General features: G+C 49.5%; 1 protein-coding gene across 1 annotated transcript in view; it reads left to right on the top strand.

The window, feature by feature from the left end:
• The window catches only part of QARS1 (glutaminyl-tRNA synthetase 1), a 31,832-nt gene that overhangs the window by 12,677 nt on the left and 649 nt on the right, over positions 1 to 18,506 (top strand). The window contains exons 7-23 of the mRNA XM_063122084.1: positions 2,748 to 2,808; positions 4,567 to 4,638; positions 6,265 to 6,350; positions 6,909 to 6,995; positions 7,222 to 7,321; positions 8,145 to 8,223; positions 8,432 to 8,540; positions 9,547 to 9,677; positions 10,400 to 10,492; positions 11,559 to 11,696; positions 11,805 to 11,892; positions 12,664 to 12,810; positions 12,927 to 13,031; positions 14,612 to 14,704; positions 16,629 to 16,756; positions 17,497 to 17,563; positions 18,392 to 18,506. The exon at positions 18,392 to 18,506 is cut by the window's right edge and continues 11 nt beyond it. Coding sequence (XP_062978154.1) covers positions 2,748 to 2,808; positions 4,567 to 4,638; positions 6,265 to 6,350; positions 6,909 to 6,995; positions 7,222 to 7,321; positions 8,145 to 8,223; positions 8,432 to 8,540; positions 9,547 to 9,677; positions 10,400 to 10,492; positions 11,559 to 11,696; positions 11,805 to 11,892; positions 12,664 to 12,810; positions 12,927 to 13,031; positions 14,612 to 14,704; positions 16,629 to 16,756; positions 17,497 to 17,563; positions 18,392 to 18,506 — 1,699 coding nt within the window. The remainder of the gene's footprint in view (positions 1 to 2,747; positions 2,809 to 4,566; positions 4,639 to 6,264; positions 6,351 to 6,908; positions 6,996 to 7,221; positions 7,322 to 8,144; positions 8,224 to 8,431; positions 8,541 to 9,546; positions 9,678 to 10,399; positions 10,493 to 11,558; positions 11,697 to 11,804; positions 11,893 to 12,663; positions 12,811 to 12,926; positions 13,032 to 14,611; positions 14,705 to 16,628; positions 16,757 to 17,496; positions 17,564 to 18,391) is intronic.

The raw sequence follows: 18,506 nt of genomic DNA, 5'->3' as shown, positions 1-18,506 counted from the left end.
GAGTGGGACCTGCACCCAATGTGGATGGAACCACAGCTGGCATACAAAAATAATTCTCACCTCTCTGTCTCTCTGGGCTCATCTACACCAAGCAGGATATTCCACCATGAAAGTAGTATATAAAAGGCAGGAGCCACACCAAGCAGGATATAGTGGTATATAGTATATGTGTCAATGGGCCCCAACAGTTGTCAGTGCACTTCAATACCGCTATAAAGCAGTAGTGTGAATCTCTCTCTCTCTCTCTCTCTCTCTCTCTCTCTCTCTCTCTCTCTCTCTCTCTCTCTCACACACACACACACACACACACACACACACACACACACACACACACACGCACTTCCCAACTCGACCTCAGCAGATTCATGCAGATCATCTGGCAGGGAAGGGGGAGGCAATCAGGTAAAGGGGTTTATCTCAAATCTGCTGCAGATTAGCCCTTTCCTGTGTTTTGGTACTGGGATGGGGCCTCAGGCAAGAAGCGTGGTGGGCCGGATGAGGAGTCCTTGCAGGCCATATTCTGCCTGTGGGCTGGAGGTTCCGCATGCTGTTGTATTCTTCCTTCGCCCTTCTTTTAGCCTGCTTGTCTCTGATTTGTAAATAAGACAGTTTAATAAGTTGTGACTTCCATTGTATGCCTTAAACCTGAGACACAAAGAATCATAACCAGGCTTTGGGATTTGGATTTCTAGGACAAAGGTTGAGAAAGAAAGGCAAGAAAGGCAAATGCTATTTTGGGCTGCATTAATAGAAGTATGGCTTCCAAATCGCGTGAGGTACTGGTTCCTCTCTATTCGGCCCTGGTTAGGCCTCATCTAGAGTATTGCATCCAGTTTTGGGCACCACACTTCAAGAAGGACGCAGGCAAGCTGGAGTGTGTTCAGAGGAGGGCAACCAGGATGATCAGGGGTCTGGAAACAAAGCCCTATGAAGAGAGACTGAAAGAACTGGGCATGTTTAGCCTGGAGAAGAGAAGATTGAGGGGAGACATGATAGCACTCTTCAAATACTTATTATTATTATTATTATTATTATTATTATTATTTATTTATTTATTTAAAAGGTTGTCACACAGAGGAAGGCCAGGATCTTTTCTTGATTTTCCCAGAGTGCAGGACATGGAATAACGGGCTCAAGTTACAGGAAGTCAGATTCCAGCTGGACATCAGGAAAAATTTCCTGTTAGAGCAGTACGACAATGGAACCAGTTGCCTGGTGAGGTTGTGGGCTCTCCCACACTAGAGGCCTTCAAGAGGCAGCTGGACAACCATCTGTCAAGTATGCTTTAGGGTGGATTCCTGCATTGAGCAGGGGGTTGGACTCGATGGCCTTTTAGGCACCTTCCAACTCTACTATTCTATGAAATGTGTACCTTAAATCATTTTAGCTTACTGATCTTTTCCCTCCTCTTCAATATCCCACTCTACTCTTTTGTTTTATATATTGTTGCTGTTGTTCCATTTTTTTTCTAATTTAAAAAACCAATAATGAATAATTCTTTGTAAGCTAACAATTACCCCCAAGAAAGGAGAGAGACCACTTTCTAAATATTAAAGAATGTTAAACTTTCAAAATGACATCCTGATCAAGCTGTAAATTCTTGTACAGTAAAAGGAGATTCCAGTTTACAGCTGAATTCTTAATTTTATTGTTTTCTTTTCCTTCCTGCAATTATTCCCTCTCATTTCTGAAGTTCAGGTTTGTCAGTGCTGCTGGTTATGCAGCCAAAATGGTACCACCCATGCACAAGAAGATGTTGGCTGGCTTGTGGGAACCTCAAGGTTTGCAGAAGTACAAAACATTATTGTGGAAAAATAGCCATAAGGGTGGAACCCTCAAAATACCTCAATTTGGACTGAGCATGCCTAGTGGCCACAGAATGCAAACTTACTGTTGCAGCGTGGATGACAGAAAACTGGATCGAATGGGACTAGAATGGAGTATCGCAGGGAGCATGAGTAATTGACTGGTGCAATAAACCACACTGCAACATTCTGTTGCAGGTCTCACTTGTCTGCATCAAATAGCCATCTACCTGCGCTGCTGATTTCTTTCACAGTTCATACTTGCTGATTCTAGGTTGGCCAGAAGGGGTCAGTAGAGTGTGCCCAAGACTCAGGGCAGCATGGAATAATTATGGGGGAATCAGGGCAGCATGGAATAATTATGGGGGAAATGAGAAACTTTAAAACTGGCAGAGAATCTAGCACCTTTCTGAGTTCTATGCTGTGTGTGTGTGTAAAGATGCTGAGTACCATCCTCTGCTTGGAGAGGCTTGCACTGGAGTGCCATAGCCATGGGGGGCAAAGAGTACTTCTGAAGGATCCATGCTTGCAGGCTTCCCATGCTTGAGGATCCTGGGAGAAAACCAGCACGGTCCATTCATTGCAGCAGGACCATTGCCAGTCAAGCCTTGTGCAAAATGGCCAGAAGGAAGCTTCTATGGCACATGATACCTGTGGGGCTGCAGGCTGAGCACCCTTCTGAAACGGGAGATTTCTGTGGATGGAGCCGGTCTGGACACACCGCTCCCCCACTGGGGATGATGGCTGCCACTCTCCTCTCCTCCCGCCCCCACCGCTTTAACAGAGCAGGTGAAGCTTTTCCGATCGCGTCTCTGCATGCAGGAAACGCTTCACCTGATACATTTCTCTCCCTGTGTGTGTGTGTGTGTGTCTGTTACAAGCTTTGACACCTTGAGGCCAGATCCTGTTAAACTCAGCGTCTGCTCCTTGTTTTCTCCTCAGGCCCCAAAGCCTCGCGCTGCTGAGCCCGACAAGAAGGGGAAGGCAGCTGTGGTGGAAAACGGTACGGCCTTTGCCTCTGGCTTCTAATTTTCATTTAAGCACATGAAGCTCTGTAACTGCTCTGGAGTCTTCCTGGCACTCACAGCTCCACTGCCTCTCAGCACCCACCTGCCATCTCAGTGAAGGACACACAGAGCTGGTGGGATAGACTGTTGGCAGTGCTCCATTCTCCCAGTTTGCATTTTAACTTTTTATTTTATTTTGCTGCCTCAAGAAAATTCCTCTCAACTGCTGGAACCTTCAAGCTCCTTAGCTTGGCCTGAGGTCTGGGGCGCCCTCTAGTGCCCCCATGGAGAACGGCGACCAGTGTGCAATTAACCCCCGCAACAATCTGACGCTGTGTGTAATAGCTGTGGGCAGTCCAAGATGGGTGGCGGGTTTTATTTTTTATCTATGTATTGCTTTTATAGCCTGTCTTCCTTCCATAATAGGAAGCTCAAGAGGGAATACACAGGGCTCCTAAGGAAGGGCTGTAGCTCAAGGGTAGATACTTTGGAATACAACTCCCACAATCCCCAGACAACTGGCTAGGGGATGATGGGATCTGTAGTCCAACACACCTGGATAGCACCGGGTTGGGAAAAGCTGTTGTAGACAATAATGAGCTAGGAGAGACAAGGGGGCATGTCTAGACAGGGTGATATCCCCAGGATCGTCGCTGTGCGTCCACATGCACGGGATCCCAGGAGCACGGAGGGGTGATCCCTGCATTTCCCCAGGATATCGCCCCACTCTTCTATCCCGACTTTTCCCGCAGTCTCGGGATGATCTTGGGACCACGGGACTTGTGGCCGGGCATCCCGTTTTCATCCTGGCTCCTCACAAGTAAACGTGAGGAGCCAGGCACCGGGCACAGAGCTCTGCAAGTGCTCTGTGCCCATCGGGTGGGGTGGGTGGAGAGCGGGGTTGGGGCTTTTTAAAAAAAAAAAAAAAAAAAGACTAACCTTTGTGCTGGAGCAAAAAATATGACAGGTGTGATGTCCTCTTCCTCCTGGGACGTCGCATGCTGCATGTAGACTGAGGGGGACGATCTCACGATCATAAAATCGCGAGATCCTCCTCCTCCACCCCCCTCATCTAGCCATGCCCCAACGGTCTGACTCGGGATCAGAACCCTCCCTGTGTCAGAGGGTCTCCTATTCAGGCACTGAGCAGAATCAGTTCTGTATCAGCAAGGTTGCTGCATCTTTCTTTCTTTTTTCAGACTACAGTCTGGGGCCTAGTCCAAGCCAAAGCCTGGTTGTAGCTTGTAAGGCAGCTGGAATTGTTTTAAGCTATGAGACTCCTCCTTGGAAGCTTTACTTCTGGTTCTGGCAATCTCTCTTTCATTCTGAATGATGGCTTTCTGTTGGGCATTATAATCATCATCATCAATAATAATAATAATAATAATTTAAAATTGTATTAGTTTGATGGTGATTAGTTTATTATTTGTATTAGTATTATTAAATGATATTATATCATCATCGTCAAACTAATACAATTGCTGTTGTTGTTATTATTGTTATTAATAAGTATGTCAGCAACATACACTTCAGAGAGCAAGAAGCAAAACAGCAGGCCCCTGTCCTGAGAAGCTTACAGTCTAAATTTTGACAGATGTGGGGAGACAACAAGAGAAGGAAGACCCTGGCAAAGGTAGCAGGGGGCGGGAAATAACCCCAGCTGTTTCTGCAAAGGGGGCGGCTTTGCCAGGTCTGCTTCTTGATGCCATCGTTTCTCCACTACTGGAGCCCTGACCCAGGCTGTTTCCCTGCAGGTGATGTGTACCAAGAGACAAAATCCCTCATGGAGCAGCTGAGGGGCGAAGCGCTCAAATTCCATAAGCCAGGTAAGCTGCCTTGAAGTCTTTTGCTTTCACCTGCATCTGGGTGCATTTATTTTTTTTTAATTTTATTTATTATTGCATTTATATCCCACCATTTTTCCTCCAAGGAACCCAAGGTGGCATACATAATCCTCCTCCTCCTCTCCATTTTATCCTCACAACAACCACCCTGTGAGGTGGGTTGGGCTGAGAGTCTGTGACTAGCCCAAAGTCACCCAGTCACGGCTGAGTGGGGACTAGAACCCGGATCTCCCGACTCCAAGTCCAACACTTTAGCCACTACACCATACTGGCTCATTATCCATTTCACTGATTATTTTATCAGCGACGTCCTCAATATTCCAGGCCCCCTGGAAAGTGGGGGCCGCTGCCTGATACAGGTTGACTGGCACACCACCACCAGCATTATCCAATCATACTGTGATTAAGCACAAAATACCATAATTGGTGCACGCTTGAGGGTTTAAAGGACATACGATTGATTGAGACATAGTTTTCTATGATAAGTTCAAACTCAAAGGCTCTTACATTAAAATATAAATTGCACCAAATTTACAGTACTTAAAACAGCAGCCTAATGCTTCCTTTTGGGCTAAATTTATTCTGTAATTCTGGTTTTATGTGATTTTAAAGTTTTAAACTGGATTTTATGGTTTTAGTTGAAAACTGCCCAGAGAGCTTAGGCTGTTGGGTAGCATAAATATGTAATAAATAAATAAAACAATAAATAAATTGTAGGGGGCCTTGAAGGGCTTGCTTTTCACGCATGGATGGCTTATCCTAGCCCTCCCCAATCTGGTGCCCTTCAGATGGTTTGGACTACAACTTCCATCTTCCCTGACTATTGACCATGCTGGAGGAGGCTGTTTGGAGTTGTAATTAAAACATCTGGAAGGCCCCAGGCTGGTTTAGCAGTTTGATGCTCAAGCCCAGCGCCCAACCTATCTTGCTGCCCCAAGGCAAGAAGCTGCCGCCTTCCTTCCCAGCTGCAGGGAGCTCGCCTGAAGTCTCGGAAGGTCATGATCGACCTCTCACAAGACTTCGGTCAAGTAGAGGAGTGGGCTGGGTGGGCGGCTGCTGCAGAGAGCCCTGTTGGCCACTCTCTCACTGTGGCAAATGTCAGGGCTGGAGAGGTTCTCAACAGAACTTGCTGGAGGAGGAGGAGGAGGAGGAGGAGGAGGCGAGACATCCTGGTGAGAGGCAGGGGGGAGCAATTCACCGCTCTTCCCTCACCACCACCTGAATCATTTGCCTCAGTCCGCCCTAATGAGAAGACTGGCCCTGTTGGTGTTGATGCTAAGCTGCTCTGGAGGTGGGGTTTGCTCCTGTTGCCACTGAATGGCTCCCCTGAAGCACAGGCCTCTGCCCAAATGGGGATTATTGGGGATGGGAGAAGGTGGCTTATGAAGCCACAATCCCACTTGTGAAACCTCACCGATTTAGCAATAAGCTATGAAGATTGACAGTGGATTAAATCTGCCAATTGGACAGATTTTAACGCGCAGTCCTGTAATTCATCCCCCCCCCCCGCCCAGAAATTGGGAGTTTTATTGCGGAAGAATTATGGAGTCATGAGCTGTGTTTCACTCATCTGTGTCCAGTGTGCTGACGTGTTCTTTGCCTCTCCAGGTGAGAACTACAAAACGGAAGGCTACGTTGTGACGCCCAACACCATGAACCTCCTGAAGCAACATCTGGAGCTCACCGGCGGACAGGTGCTCCGAGGGCCCATTTCTTTCCATCCTCTGAATTGGGGAGGCTGGGTTCATCCACCACGTGGCCTTGGGTCTCTTGGAAGTGTCTCAAGCCCTGCGACACTCCCTGCCCGTCTGGGGCAGCAGAGTTGTTCTTCTGATGAGGCTGATGGTGAAACTCGAGACTTGGGGGAGCAGAGAGATGTCCCCAGCGTGTGGCACTAGCAGGCACAGGGCTGACGTTCTGCCAGTGCACACATCATGCTTTATGGCTGCCAGATCCAGGCTGCAATCTGACACCTACTTACTGGGTGTGAGATCATAGAATCATAGATTTGGAAGGGGCTTAACAAGGCCATCAAGTCCAACCCCCTGCTCAATGCAGGAATCAATGTACATGGGGTTCCCAGGTAGTCACCTTCCAGAAACTGACCAGGCCTAGACCTGCTTAGCTTCATCAAGGTTGCAGCATCCCATGCCATCACACCAAATAAGCTGGCCTCTGAATTTATAGGGGTGGGGGCTACCTGGCCCATAGGGAGATCTCGGTTCACATGGTTGCAATGTCTTCTGCCCTAGGTGCGCACACGATTCCCTCCTGAACCCAATGGCATCCTGCACATCGGTCACGCCAAAGCCATCAATTTCAACTTCGGCTTCGCCAAGGTGAGAGTCCTGGGCCTCACTCAGACTCTTGTTGAATTGCAGGGTGGGGGGGGTTTCCGCTTGCAGCCGTCCATGGCTATGTAACGGCAAGTGAACCGTTGCCCCAGATTTCCCTCGGCAAGTATGGGTGGGCCGTGTTTGGGAGGGAAAGGAGGTTTCCAGCTGAGCTGGAGGGTGGGTTAACTGTGTGGCTTAATCTCTCTCTTCTCCCCCCCCCCACTCCAAGGCAAATGGCGGGATTTGTTTCCTGCGCTACGATGACACAAATCCTGAAAAGGAGGAGGAGAAGTACTTTACGGCCATCCGTGACATTGTGGAGTGGTTAGGTATGTGCAAGCAAGGAGAGGTGGGCGGAGATGCTAGCTGGTGTGTGTGTGTGTGTGTGTGTGTGTAAAAGGGGTGCGTGGGTGGGTGGATGGGCCTGAGGGAGGGGGAGGGGAGAAAGCTCTTGGTTTTTCTGAACTCATTGCTCGGCGAGTAGGTTTTGCACCATGGCATGAAGTAGGAGTGCCGGGAATGGGGTGGGTGGGGAGAGCCACTGTGTGGGGGGTTTGTTGACAGGAGCTTGAGGTGGGCTTGAGGAAGCTGCTTCTCAGCCCCCCCTCCCAACCCTTTTATAAACCTGTCTTAAAAGAAAAAAAGCAGAAGCTGAAAATGCACATATTTCAGTCTGCATTGAGTGCTTAAAAATATTATTTTATTTATTATTGCATTTACATCCCACCTTTTCTCCTGCAAGGAACCCAAGGCGGTGTACATAATCCTCCTCCTCCTCTCCACTTGATCCTCACAACAACAACCCTGTGAGGTGGGTTGGGCCGAGAGCCTGTGACTGGCCCAAGTCACCCAATGGGTTTCCATGGCCGAGTGGGGACTAGAACCCGGATCTCCCGATTCCCAGTCTGACACTTTAGCCACTACACCACACTGGCTCTCTAATATTAGCAGCTGCTCTCTGTGTGTGGTTAATTGTAATGGTATGTTCTCGCCTTCATAATGATGTAGGTCACCTTGTGAGGGTAGTGCATCTTGAAAGGCAGGTTAAAAATGTCTTAAAATAAAAGAATATCTTCGCTGTGGCCTTAGACTGACCCAAGAATGGCACGAAGGGAGCACCCCTTCTCACAACCGGGCCTTGCTTTCCCTCAGGGTACACCCCTTATGCGGTGACGCACGCCTCCGACTACTTCGACCAGTTGTACACCTGGGCTGTGGATCTCATCCGGAGGTGAGGAGGGTGGAGTTGCACCGGGGACGATGGAGAAGGCTTCCACCCCATTTCTCCGTCCCCAGAGTGTCCATTATTCTAGGCTTTGGTTTTTTGTTTTTCCTGGATGGAGCTGTCTGAGAACATCTCCCCACCATACATTAGCATGCCTTCCTACCTAAACCCCTGCCCCTTGTCTTTGTGGCTGATGCCTCCGTTCCCTCTTTAGGGGCCATGCTTACGTTTGCCACCAGAAGGTGGAAGAAATCAAAGGACACAACCCACCCCCTTCCCCGTGGAGGGACCGGCCGGTCGAGGAGTCGCTCCTGCTTTTTGAGGTACTGCCATTTTGTGTGAGCAAACTAGGGCAGCCGGCTCTCCTTTCCGGATGGAACTGTGGAACACTTGGGAGTTCTTCCTGGAATGTATCCAAGACATGCAGCATCGCCAGCTGCAGTGAGGGCTGCGTGTCTCCACGTGGGTGGCGTTCAACATTCTCAATGTCTTTGCGGTTTTTCTTTGAAAACAACAAGTGTCTGGCCCTCATGGTTATATCTGTAACAACTGCTGAAGGCTCATACAATTGTAGGGAGGGTCAGGGGCATTATTTTGTACACCTGTTCCCCCCCTTTAATTTCTATTGCCCCATTGTTACGTTTGCCACCAGAATGTGGAAGAAATCAAAGGATACAACCCACCCCTTTCCCCATGGAGGGACCGGCCAGTTGAGGATTTACTAGTACTAAAGGCTCATAGGGGGTCGGTCGGTCAGGGGCATTATTTTGTACACCTGTTCCTTCCCCTTTAATTTCTATTTCCCCCTCTCCTAAACCCTCTTCTCCTCTTCTCCACCCATTTCCTTCTGACAGTCCTCGTCCCAAAGGATTGTGTTCTTTGAAGTCACTGATTCTACACTTCAGGTTCTGTTGATGTGAAGGTGGTGTGCTTGGGGCCAAATCCGCAGAGGGCCCTGCCTCTTTCCCTGGCCCTGCCCCTTTCCCACAACCACCAATAGTTTGGTGGTTTCCCAGATTCTGTGCAGTTCCCCCCCCCAATCTAAAAGATTGAAATGCTTCTCCTAAGTCACTGTCTGTAAGAGCTTTAAGCTAATATTTGGCCCAACTCTTTTGACATTGGCTCAGCCCATCTTCAGAATGTGGCCTTCGAGAGCGACTCCGAAATGGATTTCTGCCCTTGCGCTGAAAGGGGTTCACCATCCCTGCTCTCGTGGCTCCTGTTGGAGGAGAAGCGGAGGCGGCAGCAGAAGCCAGGATCCTTCACCGCCGTCACAAGCTTTCCCATGAGGCTGGTCCCAACGTCCCCATGTTCGTTCCGTCTCTGCAGGACATGCGCAAGGGAAAGTTTGGGGAGGGCGAGGCCACGCTGCGCATGAAGATGGTGATGGAGGATGGGAAGATGGACCCCGTGGCTTATCGCATCAAGTACACACCGCACCACCGCACTGGGGATAAATGGTATGTGGCGGCCACCTGGAGTCAGTGTGTTGGTTGGGATTGGACATCAGAAGACATATTGTTTGGGGCTGGGATGAGGCGGAGACAGTTTAGGAGAAGTCAAGGGTCTCTAGCCCATGTTCTCTATTGGGCTGAGTGTGTGAAGCCTTAGACGCTGAACCCTAGAGTGTGTGGGGAGAGAGTGTTGTCCCCAGGCAGCTGTCAGGCCTTGAGGTGAGAGGACTGGGCTCCCAAGCAGCCTTAAAAGCTAGTGTGGGTATGTGTACAGCTATACACTGGAGTAAAGTTGCAGTAGGGTAACCCTATGGAAAGGAGGACAAGGCTCCTGTACCTTTGACAGTTGTATTGGAAGGGGAATTTCAGCAGGTGTCATTTGCATGCATGCAGCACCTGGTGAAATTCCCTCTTCATCACAACCATTAAAGCTGCAAGAGCTATACTACAGTGACCAGATACAAAAGCTCCTGCACCTTTAACTGTTGTGATGAAGAGGGAATTTCAGCAGGTGCTACATGCATACAAATGACAACCGCTGAAATTCCCTGCTCAATACAGCTGTTAAAGTTACAGGAGCCCTGTCCTCCTTTCCATAGGGTCACCCTAAGTTGTGGGGAGCTCTGAGCTTGTTGAGGGATGGGGGTGATTGTTGGGAGCATTGAAAAAGAGAAGAGGTGGCTGATGTTTGTGGAGTTCTGAGCTCTTGGCTGTCTCTGGCTTTGCAGGTGCATCTACCCCACCTATGACTACACACACTGCCTCTGCGACTCCCTGGAGCACATCACACACTCGCTCTGCACCAAAGAATTCCAGGCCAGGTGAGAGTCCGTCTTTTTGCTTTCCCTTGGAGAGAGTATACGGTCCGTAGGAGAATCCCTTAGCCCAGGGCTGGGCAAGCTGTGATCCTCTAGATCAGCCTTCCTCAACCTGGGGCGCTCCAGATGTGTTGGACTACAACTCCCAGAATGCCCCAGCCAGCTGGCTGGGGCATTCTGGGAGATGCAGTCCAACACATCTGGAGCGCCCCAGGTTGAGGAAGGCTGCTCTAGATGATGATGGACTCCCAACATCACATCAGACCTAGCGGTCAGGGATGCTGGGAGTTGTAGTCCACCAACATCTGGAGGGCTGCAGGTTCTCCATGGCTGCCTTTTCACACAGGAACAAATATGGCCAAGATTTAGGAGGCTTGGATGTTATGGATTTAGATTCCTTCTGTTCCTTGTAGGGCGGCAGAATCTGCTCTCTCACGGTGATTATTTTTAAATGCAAGTTAAATACCTTTTTATCTGCACAAGCATTTGGCTCCTGTCTTGTTGCCTTTGGTGCTGATAGGTTAAATCATTCTCGTTGCATTGGAATTGTTTTAAGAGTATGACTTTATGTTTGTTTTATTGGTCCCGGTTTTATTCAAACTGTAAGCCACTCTGTGCTCCTTTCAAAGGAAGGGCAGGGTATAAGAATTCTAAATAAATCTCAGGGGTAGGCCACCTGTTTTGGCCTACAGTTCCCATCATCCCTCACCATTGGCTATGCTGGCAAGGTCTGATGGGAGTTCTAGGTCAAAATATCTGGAGGGCCCCAAGTTGCCCATCCCTTTGCTGGCATGAAATTCAATATCCTGAGAACTCTGGTTTGGTATCTCAAATGAAGGTCAGGATTCTAGTCCTCATGGTAAAGGGGAAACTGGTTGATTGGGTCTCTGTCCTTCTCTCATTCATTTCTGCACTGCTGCTCTTGGCTTTACTGGAAAACACGCGAGTCGTGAAAGCCAAACAAGTCCTACGAAACTGAAGATGCATAAATGCCAGCCTGAGATTGTGCTTTGTGATTCCTGCCTATTGTACGTGCTCTGACGGATGCTGCTGTTCTCTCTCCTGGCAGACGCTCCTCCTATTTCTGGCTGTGCAACGCCCTGGACGTGTATTGCCCTGTGCAGTGGGAGTACGGGCGCCTCAACCTCCTCTACACGGTGGTCTCCAAACGGAAGATCATTCGCCTGGTCGAAACAGGGGCGGTCAGGTGAGCGGCAGGTTTGGCTCTGTGGGTGTGTTGGAGGGCCATTGGGCCAGGAGGACCCGGGGCAAGGCTTGGGCCCTCATGGCCTCACTGCTGGCGTTGCCGTTCTAGGGACTGGGACGACCCGCGGCTTTTCACACTGACGGCTCTACGGCGCCGAGGCTTTCCCTCAGAAGCAATCAACAACTTTTGCGCTCGGGTAAAGATGCATCTGCCGGGGCTCGGGGATGGGTGGATGCCTAAATAGTGTGGGGTGGGACGTTGCTTCCAGGCCCAGGCACTATTCCTGATTCCTCTGGCCATGGAGCTTAAGCAGTGCTGTTATATTGGGGCATGGCATGAGCAGCAGGACGCAGCGGAAGCTGCCGGGGCGTCCTTGCTGGCCTGCACAAGGATGGGTGGCTTTAGGACAAGGGTGGGCTCCTGACCCCTAGCAAGAGCCATCTTTCCCTCCCCTGGCTGCCCCAATGGGAAGGAGAGAGAGAGAAAAGGGGGTGGGAAAGAGAGAGAGAGAGAGAGAGAGAGAGGTGGGCCCCACCCACTTTTCACTTTGATCCCACCCACCGCAGACATTATTGCCCCAGACAAATTACCCTCCATCGTGGGGGATAGGAAACCTGTGGACCTCCAGGTGATGTTTGATATTTATTTACAACATTTCTATACTGCTCCACCTCGAAGACAGATTCTGAAGCAATGAACGTGGAGCTAGTAAAGAACATAAGAAGAACCGTGCTAGATCAGGCCAAGAATCCATCTATACTGTTCACACAAAGGCCAACCAGCTGCCTCTGGGAAGCCCACAAGCTGGGCCTCAGTGCAATAATACCCTCCCATCCGTGTCCCCCCAGCATACTTTCTCCGATGCTGGAGGTTATGTATAGCCATCCTGACTAGTAGCCATCGATAGCCTCATCCCCCATGAAATGCTGTTTCTGTCCGGCTTGGCTGACTCCCATGTTCCCGACAGGTGGGCGTGACGGTTGCCCAGTGCACCATGGAGCCCCACATGCTGGAGGCCTGTGTGCGGGACGTGCTGAACGAACAGGCACCTCGCGTCATGGCTGTCCTGGAGCCGCTGCGGGTGACCATCACCAACTTCCCTGCACTGCACAAAGTAAGCCCGTGATCTTTGGGGGACGAGGGAAGGGAGGCCTGGCTCCCCTGCCCCACTTCTTGGCCTTTCTCGGCAGCAGTGGAGGCACCCGGCCGATGCTTCTGTTTTCTTTCCAGACCGTAGAAGTCCTTGTCCCCAATTTCCCTGCGGATGAGACCAAAGGCGTCCACAAAGTCCCCTTCCAGGCGACCGTCTATATTGAACACAGCGACTTCCGGGAGGTGAGCCTGCCGGGGGGGGGGGGGAAGAGGCGAGGGAGAGAAGGAAGCTGACATCCAGGTTGTCTGGGCCTAGAACTGGGAGCGGGAGGCTGCTGCAGCATGGCAGGTGCCTTCTCCATTGGACGCCAGTGGGCCCTGCCTCGCCCAGCCCTGGGATTCGGAAGTGGCGGACGTGTCCTCTGCTGCCGCTCGCTTGCAGCCCCATCTGTACTTGGCCATTGCGCGTTCTCTGGACGGGGGCCAAGCCTGCACTGCAGAATGATTCACTTCCCTTTGATGAAGTGTTGGCTCCTGCAACTTGCAGTCTATTTGGATCTGGCACGGGCTCCTCCCAGGGTTCTCAGACGTTGGACGCGCACGACTGTGGCCACATCTATTGGCCTCGGCCCAGAGCAGCTGGACTCAACCTGCATCATAGAATCCTAGTGTTGGAAGCAGGGCCTGGGAGGCCTTCTACTCCAGCGTCCAGCTGGACGGAGAAAACCCAGACATAGAGCATTGTCAGCAAGTGGCTGTGCAGCCCCTGCTTAAGACCCTCCCGCAAAGGGGTGCAGGAGCCCACCCACCCCCTCCAGGAAATAGGTTCCATTGCCAGACTGTTCTTACCAAAGTTATTCTTGATCTTCTCCTTTAAAAAAGAACCCTTACTATTTTATACAAGAGCTGTACACATAATGAAAAGTCTTCTGATCCTCAAAGGAGCCTTGCCCAAATATGTCTCTCTTTGGTGTTCTTGCCCAAATTGATTATATTTCTACACTGGTCATTAGCTGAAGCTCTCTGGGCAGTTCCGAAAACTATGCCAGACTGTTAACTCCAGATCCAACCTGGTGCCTTCCAGATGTTTTGGATGGCAACTCTCATGATCCCCAGCCGGTATGAGCAACATTCAGGGATTATGGGAACTGTAGTCCAAAACCTCTGCAGGGTATCAGGTTGTCTGATTGCATTTCTATACCGTGCAATAGCCGGAGCTCTCTGGGCGGTTCCCCTGCTGTACCCCGTACTTCAGTGGATTGCCAATCTGTTAACCATTTTGACATGTGCTTTGCTCATAAAGCCTGAGTAGCAATCCTCATTGGTTCAACAATGCTATATCTGAGATACAAACATATCTCGGTACTGCCCAGTATAAGTGTTACATGTCTATACTTCTACACACATGCACACTGCATCCCCCCCAAAAAAATATTATTTTATTTTAAAAGCCTTTAATCAATATGTTGACACATTTGAAAAAGGGCCTTACCTTGTCGCCCATTCCTCGCTTTTGGGGTTTCTATCTTGGGGGACCCTTTCTCATTCCTCTGACTACGCTCTGAGAAGCTCTCATGACCTAGGCCAGCCCTAGGCCACCCCAACCTGTTGCCCCCGAAGGGATGGAGTGAGTGGGGATTGAGATAGCTGTGTGTGCATATGTGTGCGTGTTTGTGTGATACATTGCAGATCTGTGGTGTGGGGAATTGTCTGGTGTCATTAGAGCTGGTAACATAATATAATGCGTCTTTTTATATGTCTGTGTGCCAGCTGTAAATTGATCCCTTCATTTGGTCTCCGCTGACGTGTCTCTTCTGTGCCAGGTTCCAGAAAAAGGCTACAAGCGCCTGGCGCCCGGGCAGCCAGTGGGTTTGAGGCACGCAGGCTACGTCATTGCAGTCCAGAACGTCATTAAGGTGAGGGTGTCATGGCACCTTCTTATGAACTGTTTGCTCTGTTGCCCTGTTAGGCCGGGGCAATTCATGGTCCTCCAGATAGTTTGGCCTACTACAACTCCCAGCAGCCCTAGCCAGCATAACCAATGGTGAAAGATGATGGGAGATGTGGGCCAAAACATCTGGAAAGCTGCTACTTGCCCATCCCTGGCCTATGTAAGAGCTATCTGTAGAAGGCAAGTCTTAACTATTGTGCTCAGTTTAAATCAGCGTCATGGCCTCTTCCAGCGGTTGAACTCGCAGCTCTGTGGGAACAATCCCTGAGGCAGTCCTGGCTCTGCTAGCACTTTCTCAATTCTCTAACCACCTACGCCGCAATCCCATTCATGTTTAGACAGAAAAAAGTACTACAACTCCCAGCATTCCCCAGCCAGCATGATTCGCTGGGGAATGCTGGGCGTTGTAGAACTTTTTTTCTGAATAGGATTTCACTCTGTGTTTTCTCTGTATTTACAAGCAAACAGTGAAATCCAGTCTGTTTTAGTTTGAAGGTTTATACCTGCCTGTGATTAAATGATCCTTGAGGTGGCTTGCAGTTATAGGAAACCAAACAAGACACCTCACCCCTAAGAGCTCTCCTCCACAGATCTTGGAAGCTAGGTTTACCTCTCTTGCAACTGCTAGAAGGGCCTGTTAGGTTAGGAGGACACTTTCCCCAGGCACGGTGTAGTAGCCATTGGATATCTGCACCAACATCCTGTTCCCATGTTACGTCCTCCTATTGCTAATATAATCTTGAGTTTGGTGTAAAGGAGGGGGAGATGGGGTTTGCTGCATAAACCAGCCTTCTACAACCTGGTGCTCTCCAGAAGTTTTGGACTATAAGTCCTAGCATTCCATTGGCCATGCTGGCTGGGGTTGATGAGAGTTGGTCCAAAACAACTGGAGTGCACCAGGTTGGGGATGGCTGGCATAAATGGATAACATTGCTATGCTGTATTATCTCTAAGAGTGCAGCAGAGTCTTCTCAGTGGTAACCCCAACAGTCTTCCAAATGAAACTCAGCTGAGCCCAAGTATATAGTTTCTTGGGATTCCCCCCTTTTAAAAGAAAGAAAGAATTGTAAAATGTTATCCAAACATTTTCTGGTGTTTAGGATGTCTTCCGGTCTTATCATTTTGCTGTTAGCTCCAGTTGCACTGTAATTTTAATGGAGGTGGTCTTAAAGAATGTCATGTTTTTAACATACTATTTTAGCCTTCCCCAATCTGATGCCTTCTAGATGTGTTGGACTTCAACTCTCATAACCACCAATGGCCATGCTGGTGGGGATAATCAGAGTTATAGTCCAACAATCTGGATGGCATCAGGTTGGGGAAGGCGAGAATCCTCTATTTTGTGTTAGAAGGTGTCCTCTTGATTGAGCGGAACACAAATGAAATAATAGTTTTTATGTGTACCAGATCAACTTAGATTTCGTTTTGGAGGCCACTCTGCAGTTGTTAAGCAACCATAGAGACTTTTTCCCTCTCCCTGATCCCAAGAACAACCAAAATGTCCAACTTGGGCACAAGTATGGATAGGAAAAAGATTTCTTTAACATCTCTGAAACTGGCCAAACAGCTAGCCAGTAAACAAATTGTGGCTGTGATCACAAGGTATTTGTACGGGGATTCAGATATGGCTTTGTGGGGATGGGGTGGGGGTTTGGCCTCTGAGCAAGAATGCCCATACAAGCAGAGCTGGGTGTAGCAAATCCATCGTGGAAATAAGTAATTTGCTTCGCCTCTGCACTGATCAGAAGAAATGTGAAATGTAGGTCCCCACCCCTACTGCCAGAGGGGGACTTTTTGAGAGAGGAGAGACTGCTTAGCCTACATACCTGAAGGGAGGTGTCGAAGAGGTTGGGTAGTCCCATGGAACTGACTTCTCCACCTGTGCTTAGGATACTGATGGACGTGTGCGAGAGCTAGAAGTCACCTGCACAAAGTCGGAGGCAGCGGAGAAGCCCAAGGCCTTCATCCACTGGGTGTCAGATCCTCTTGGGTGTGAGGTTCGACAGTACGAGCGGCTGTGAGTACTAGGGGTGTCGATTGCTCTGAAAGATCCCAAGTTGCGGGGAGGCCAGTGCAGGAGGGGAGTCATGGCAAGCTGCCCCCCCTACCCCCCCAATCGGTTTTGGAACTCTCCTGTCTATATGTAGCCCTGGCACATTCTGCTAAGAGGGATGGGCTACAGAGGGCAGAACCAATTGCCCCACCATCACACAACTGCCAGCCTGTGCTAACACAGTGCAGGTTTCATTGGCAGGGAAGTTGTGCAACAGTTGCCCGCCTTGGCAGATCAGAACTGAATTGATCACCTTCCATCCTAAGGCAAAGTGTTCGTGATTCTCCTTCTGCATACCACCTAACCGCGGAATGAATGCACAGCAGTTATTTCTGCTGCCCTATTGCCAAAGGGGACCTTCTCCCTGGGATTATGGTCTCTTCGGCGCTTCCTGCTAAGGCAGATATTGAGAAGAGCTCAATGAACATGCGCTGGACCTTTGTGAGGCTGGGATCTTCATTGTCCAAGTTGCTTCACTTGGTGAAGTGACGCAGGCCCGATGTATCGATGTGACACCACGGTACACGTAGCATCAAGCCGCAGGGGACTCAGCTAGTCCCTCGGAAGTTTAGGGATGGCTAATGGGAGAGCCACACCTAGGAGATGGAGATGCCATTGGCCAGTCGGTCCTGCAGCAGCCTCTGTTCATCCATTCCAGCAGCGCAACACCCTCCTAACTGTGACTTAAACCCTTTGGCTTGCAGGTTCCTGCACAAGAATCCTGAAGACTCCACAGAAGTGCCAGGGGGCTTCCTGAGTGACGTCAACCCTGTGAGTGCTGGGCCCAGAGGAGGCTTTCCAGGCCTTGGATTGGGATGGACAGGAATAGAGAGGTGGAATCGGACTGGCTTTGGGAGGCATTTGTGTGTGTGTATATATGTGTGCGGGTGGGTGCAACGTACATTTTTTTTTAATGGCACAAGTGGAATATTGCAAGACCTATAAGACCTGGCATTTGACAAGATTAAAGTACAGAGCTGTGAGGACATAAAATATTCAATGTTAACCAAAATATTAAAGACCAGGTTAATAATACACAAGGAATTTACCAAAGGTACATCTCCTATTCAGAGAGAAGGAAAAGGTGATGCTGCACTGCTCTGAGTGCCTTCCTGGTATGCCAACATCTGGTCTGCGTGTGTCCAGTCGGGAGGGAAGTCTTGTGAATTGGAGCGTGATCAGGATGCGCTTGTTTATACTCATGTCTGTGCTGGTTCAAAGGTGTATCTCTTTGCCATACAAATACTGATGCGGGCAGATAGCTACAAGGGTGGGTGTGCTAAGAAATACGAGCGGGATAAAAGCTGTTGTGTATTTTAATCTGTGGGGATGAAGAACCTTCGGCAAGCCCATGTTATTATTTTTATTATTATTTATTTATATAGCACCATCAATGTACATGGTGCTGTACAGAGTAAAACAATAAATAGCAAGACCCTGCCGCATAGGCTTACATTCTAATAAAATCATAATAAAACAATAAGGAGGGGAAGAGAATGCACCAAACAGGCAGTATAAAAGTCAGAGGGGAATATGTGAGGGGAAGTCCCATTGCCCTATTTTAATCTCCGCCACCCCCCATTTTCACTTCCACCCTAGGACTCACTCCATGTGATTGAGGAGGCTCTGGTGGACAGATCTGTGTGTGGGGCCAAGCCCTTTGCCAAATTCCAGTTTGAGCGGCTTGGCTATTTCTCAGTGGATCCCGACAGCA

Source organism: Elgaria multicarinata, chromosome 3 (assembly GCF_023053635.1).
Source record: "Elgaria multicarinata webbii isolate HBS135686 ecotype San Diego chromosome 3, rElgMul1.1.pri, whole genome shotgun sequence".
NCBI classification, from domain to species: domain Eukaryota; kingdom Metazoa; phylum Chordata; class Lepidosauria; order Squamata; family Anguidae; genus Elgaria; species Elgaria multicarinata.
The sequence above is the reverse complement of the archived record's forward strand: the minus strand, read 5'-3'. Positions and strand labels throughout refer to the sequence as shown.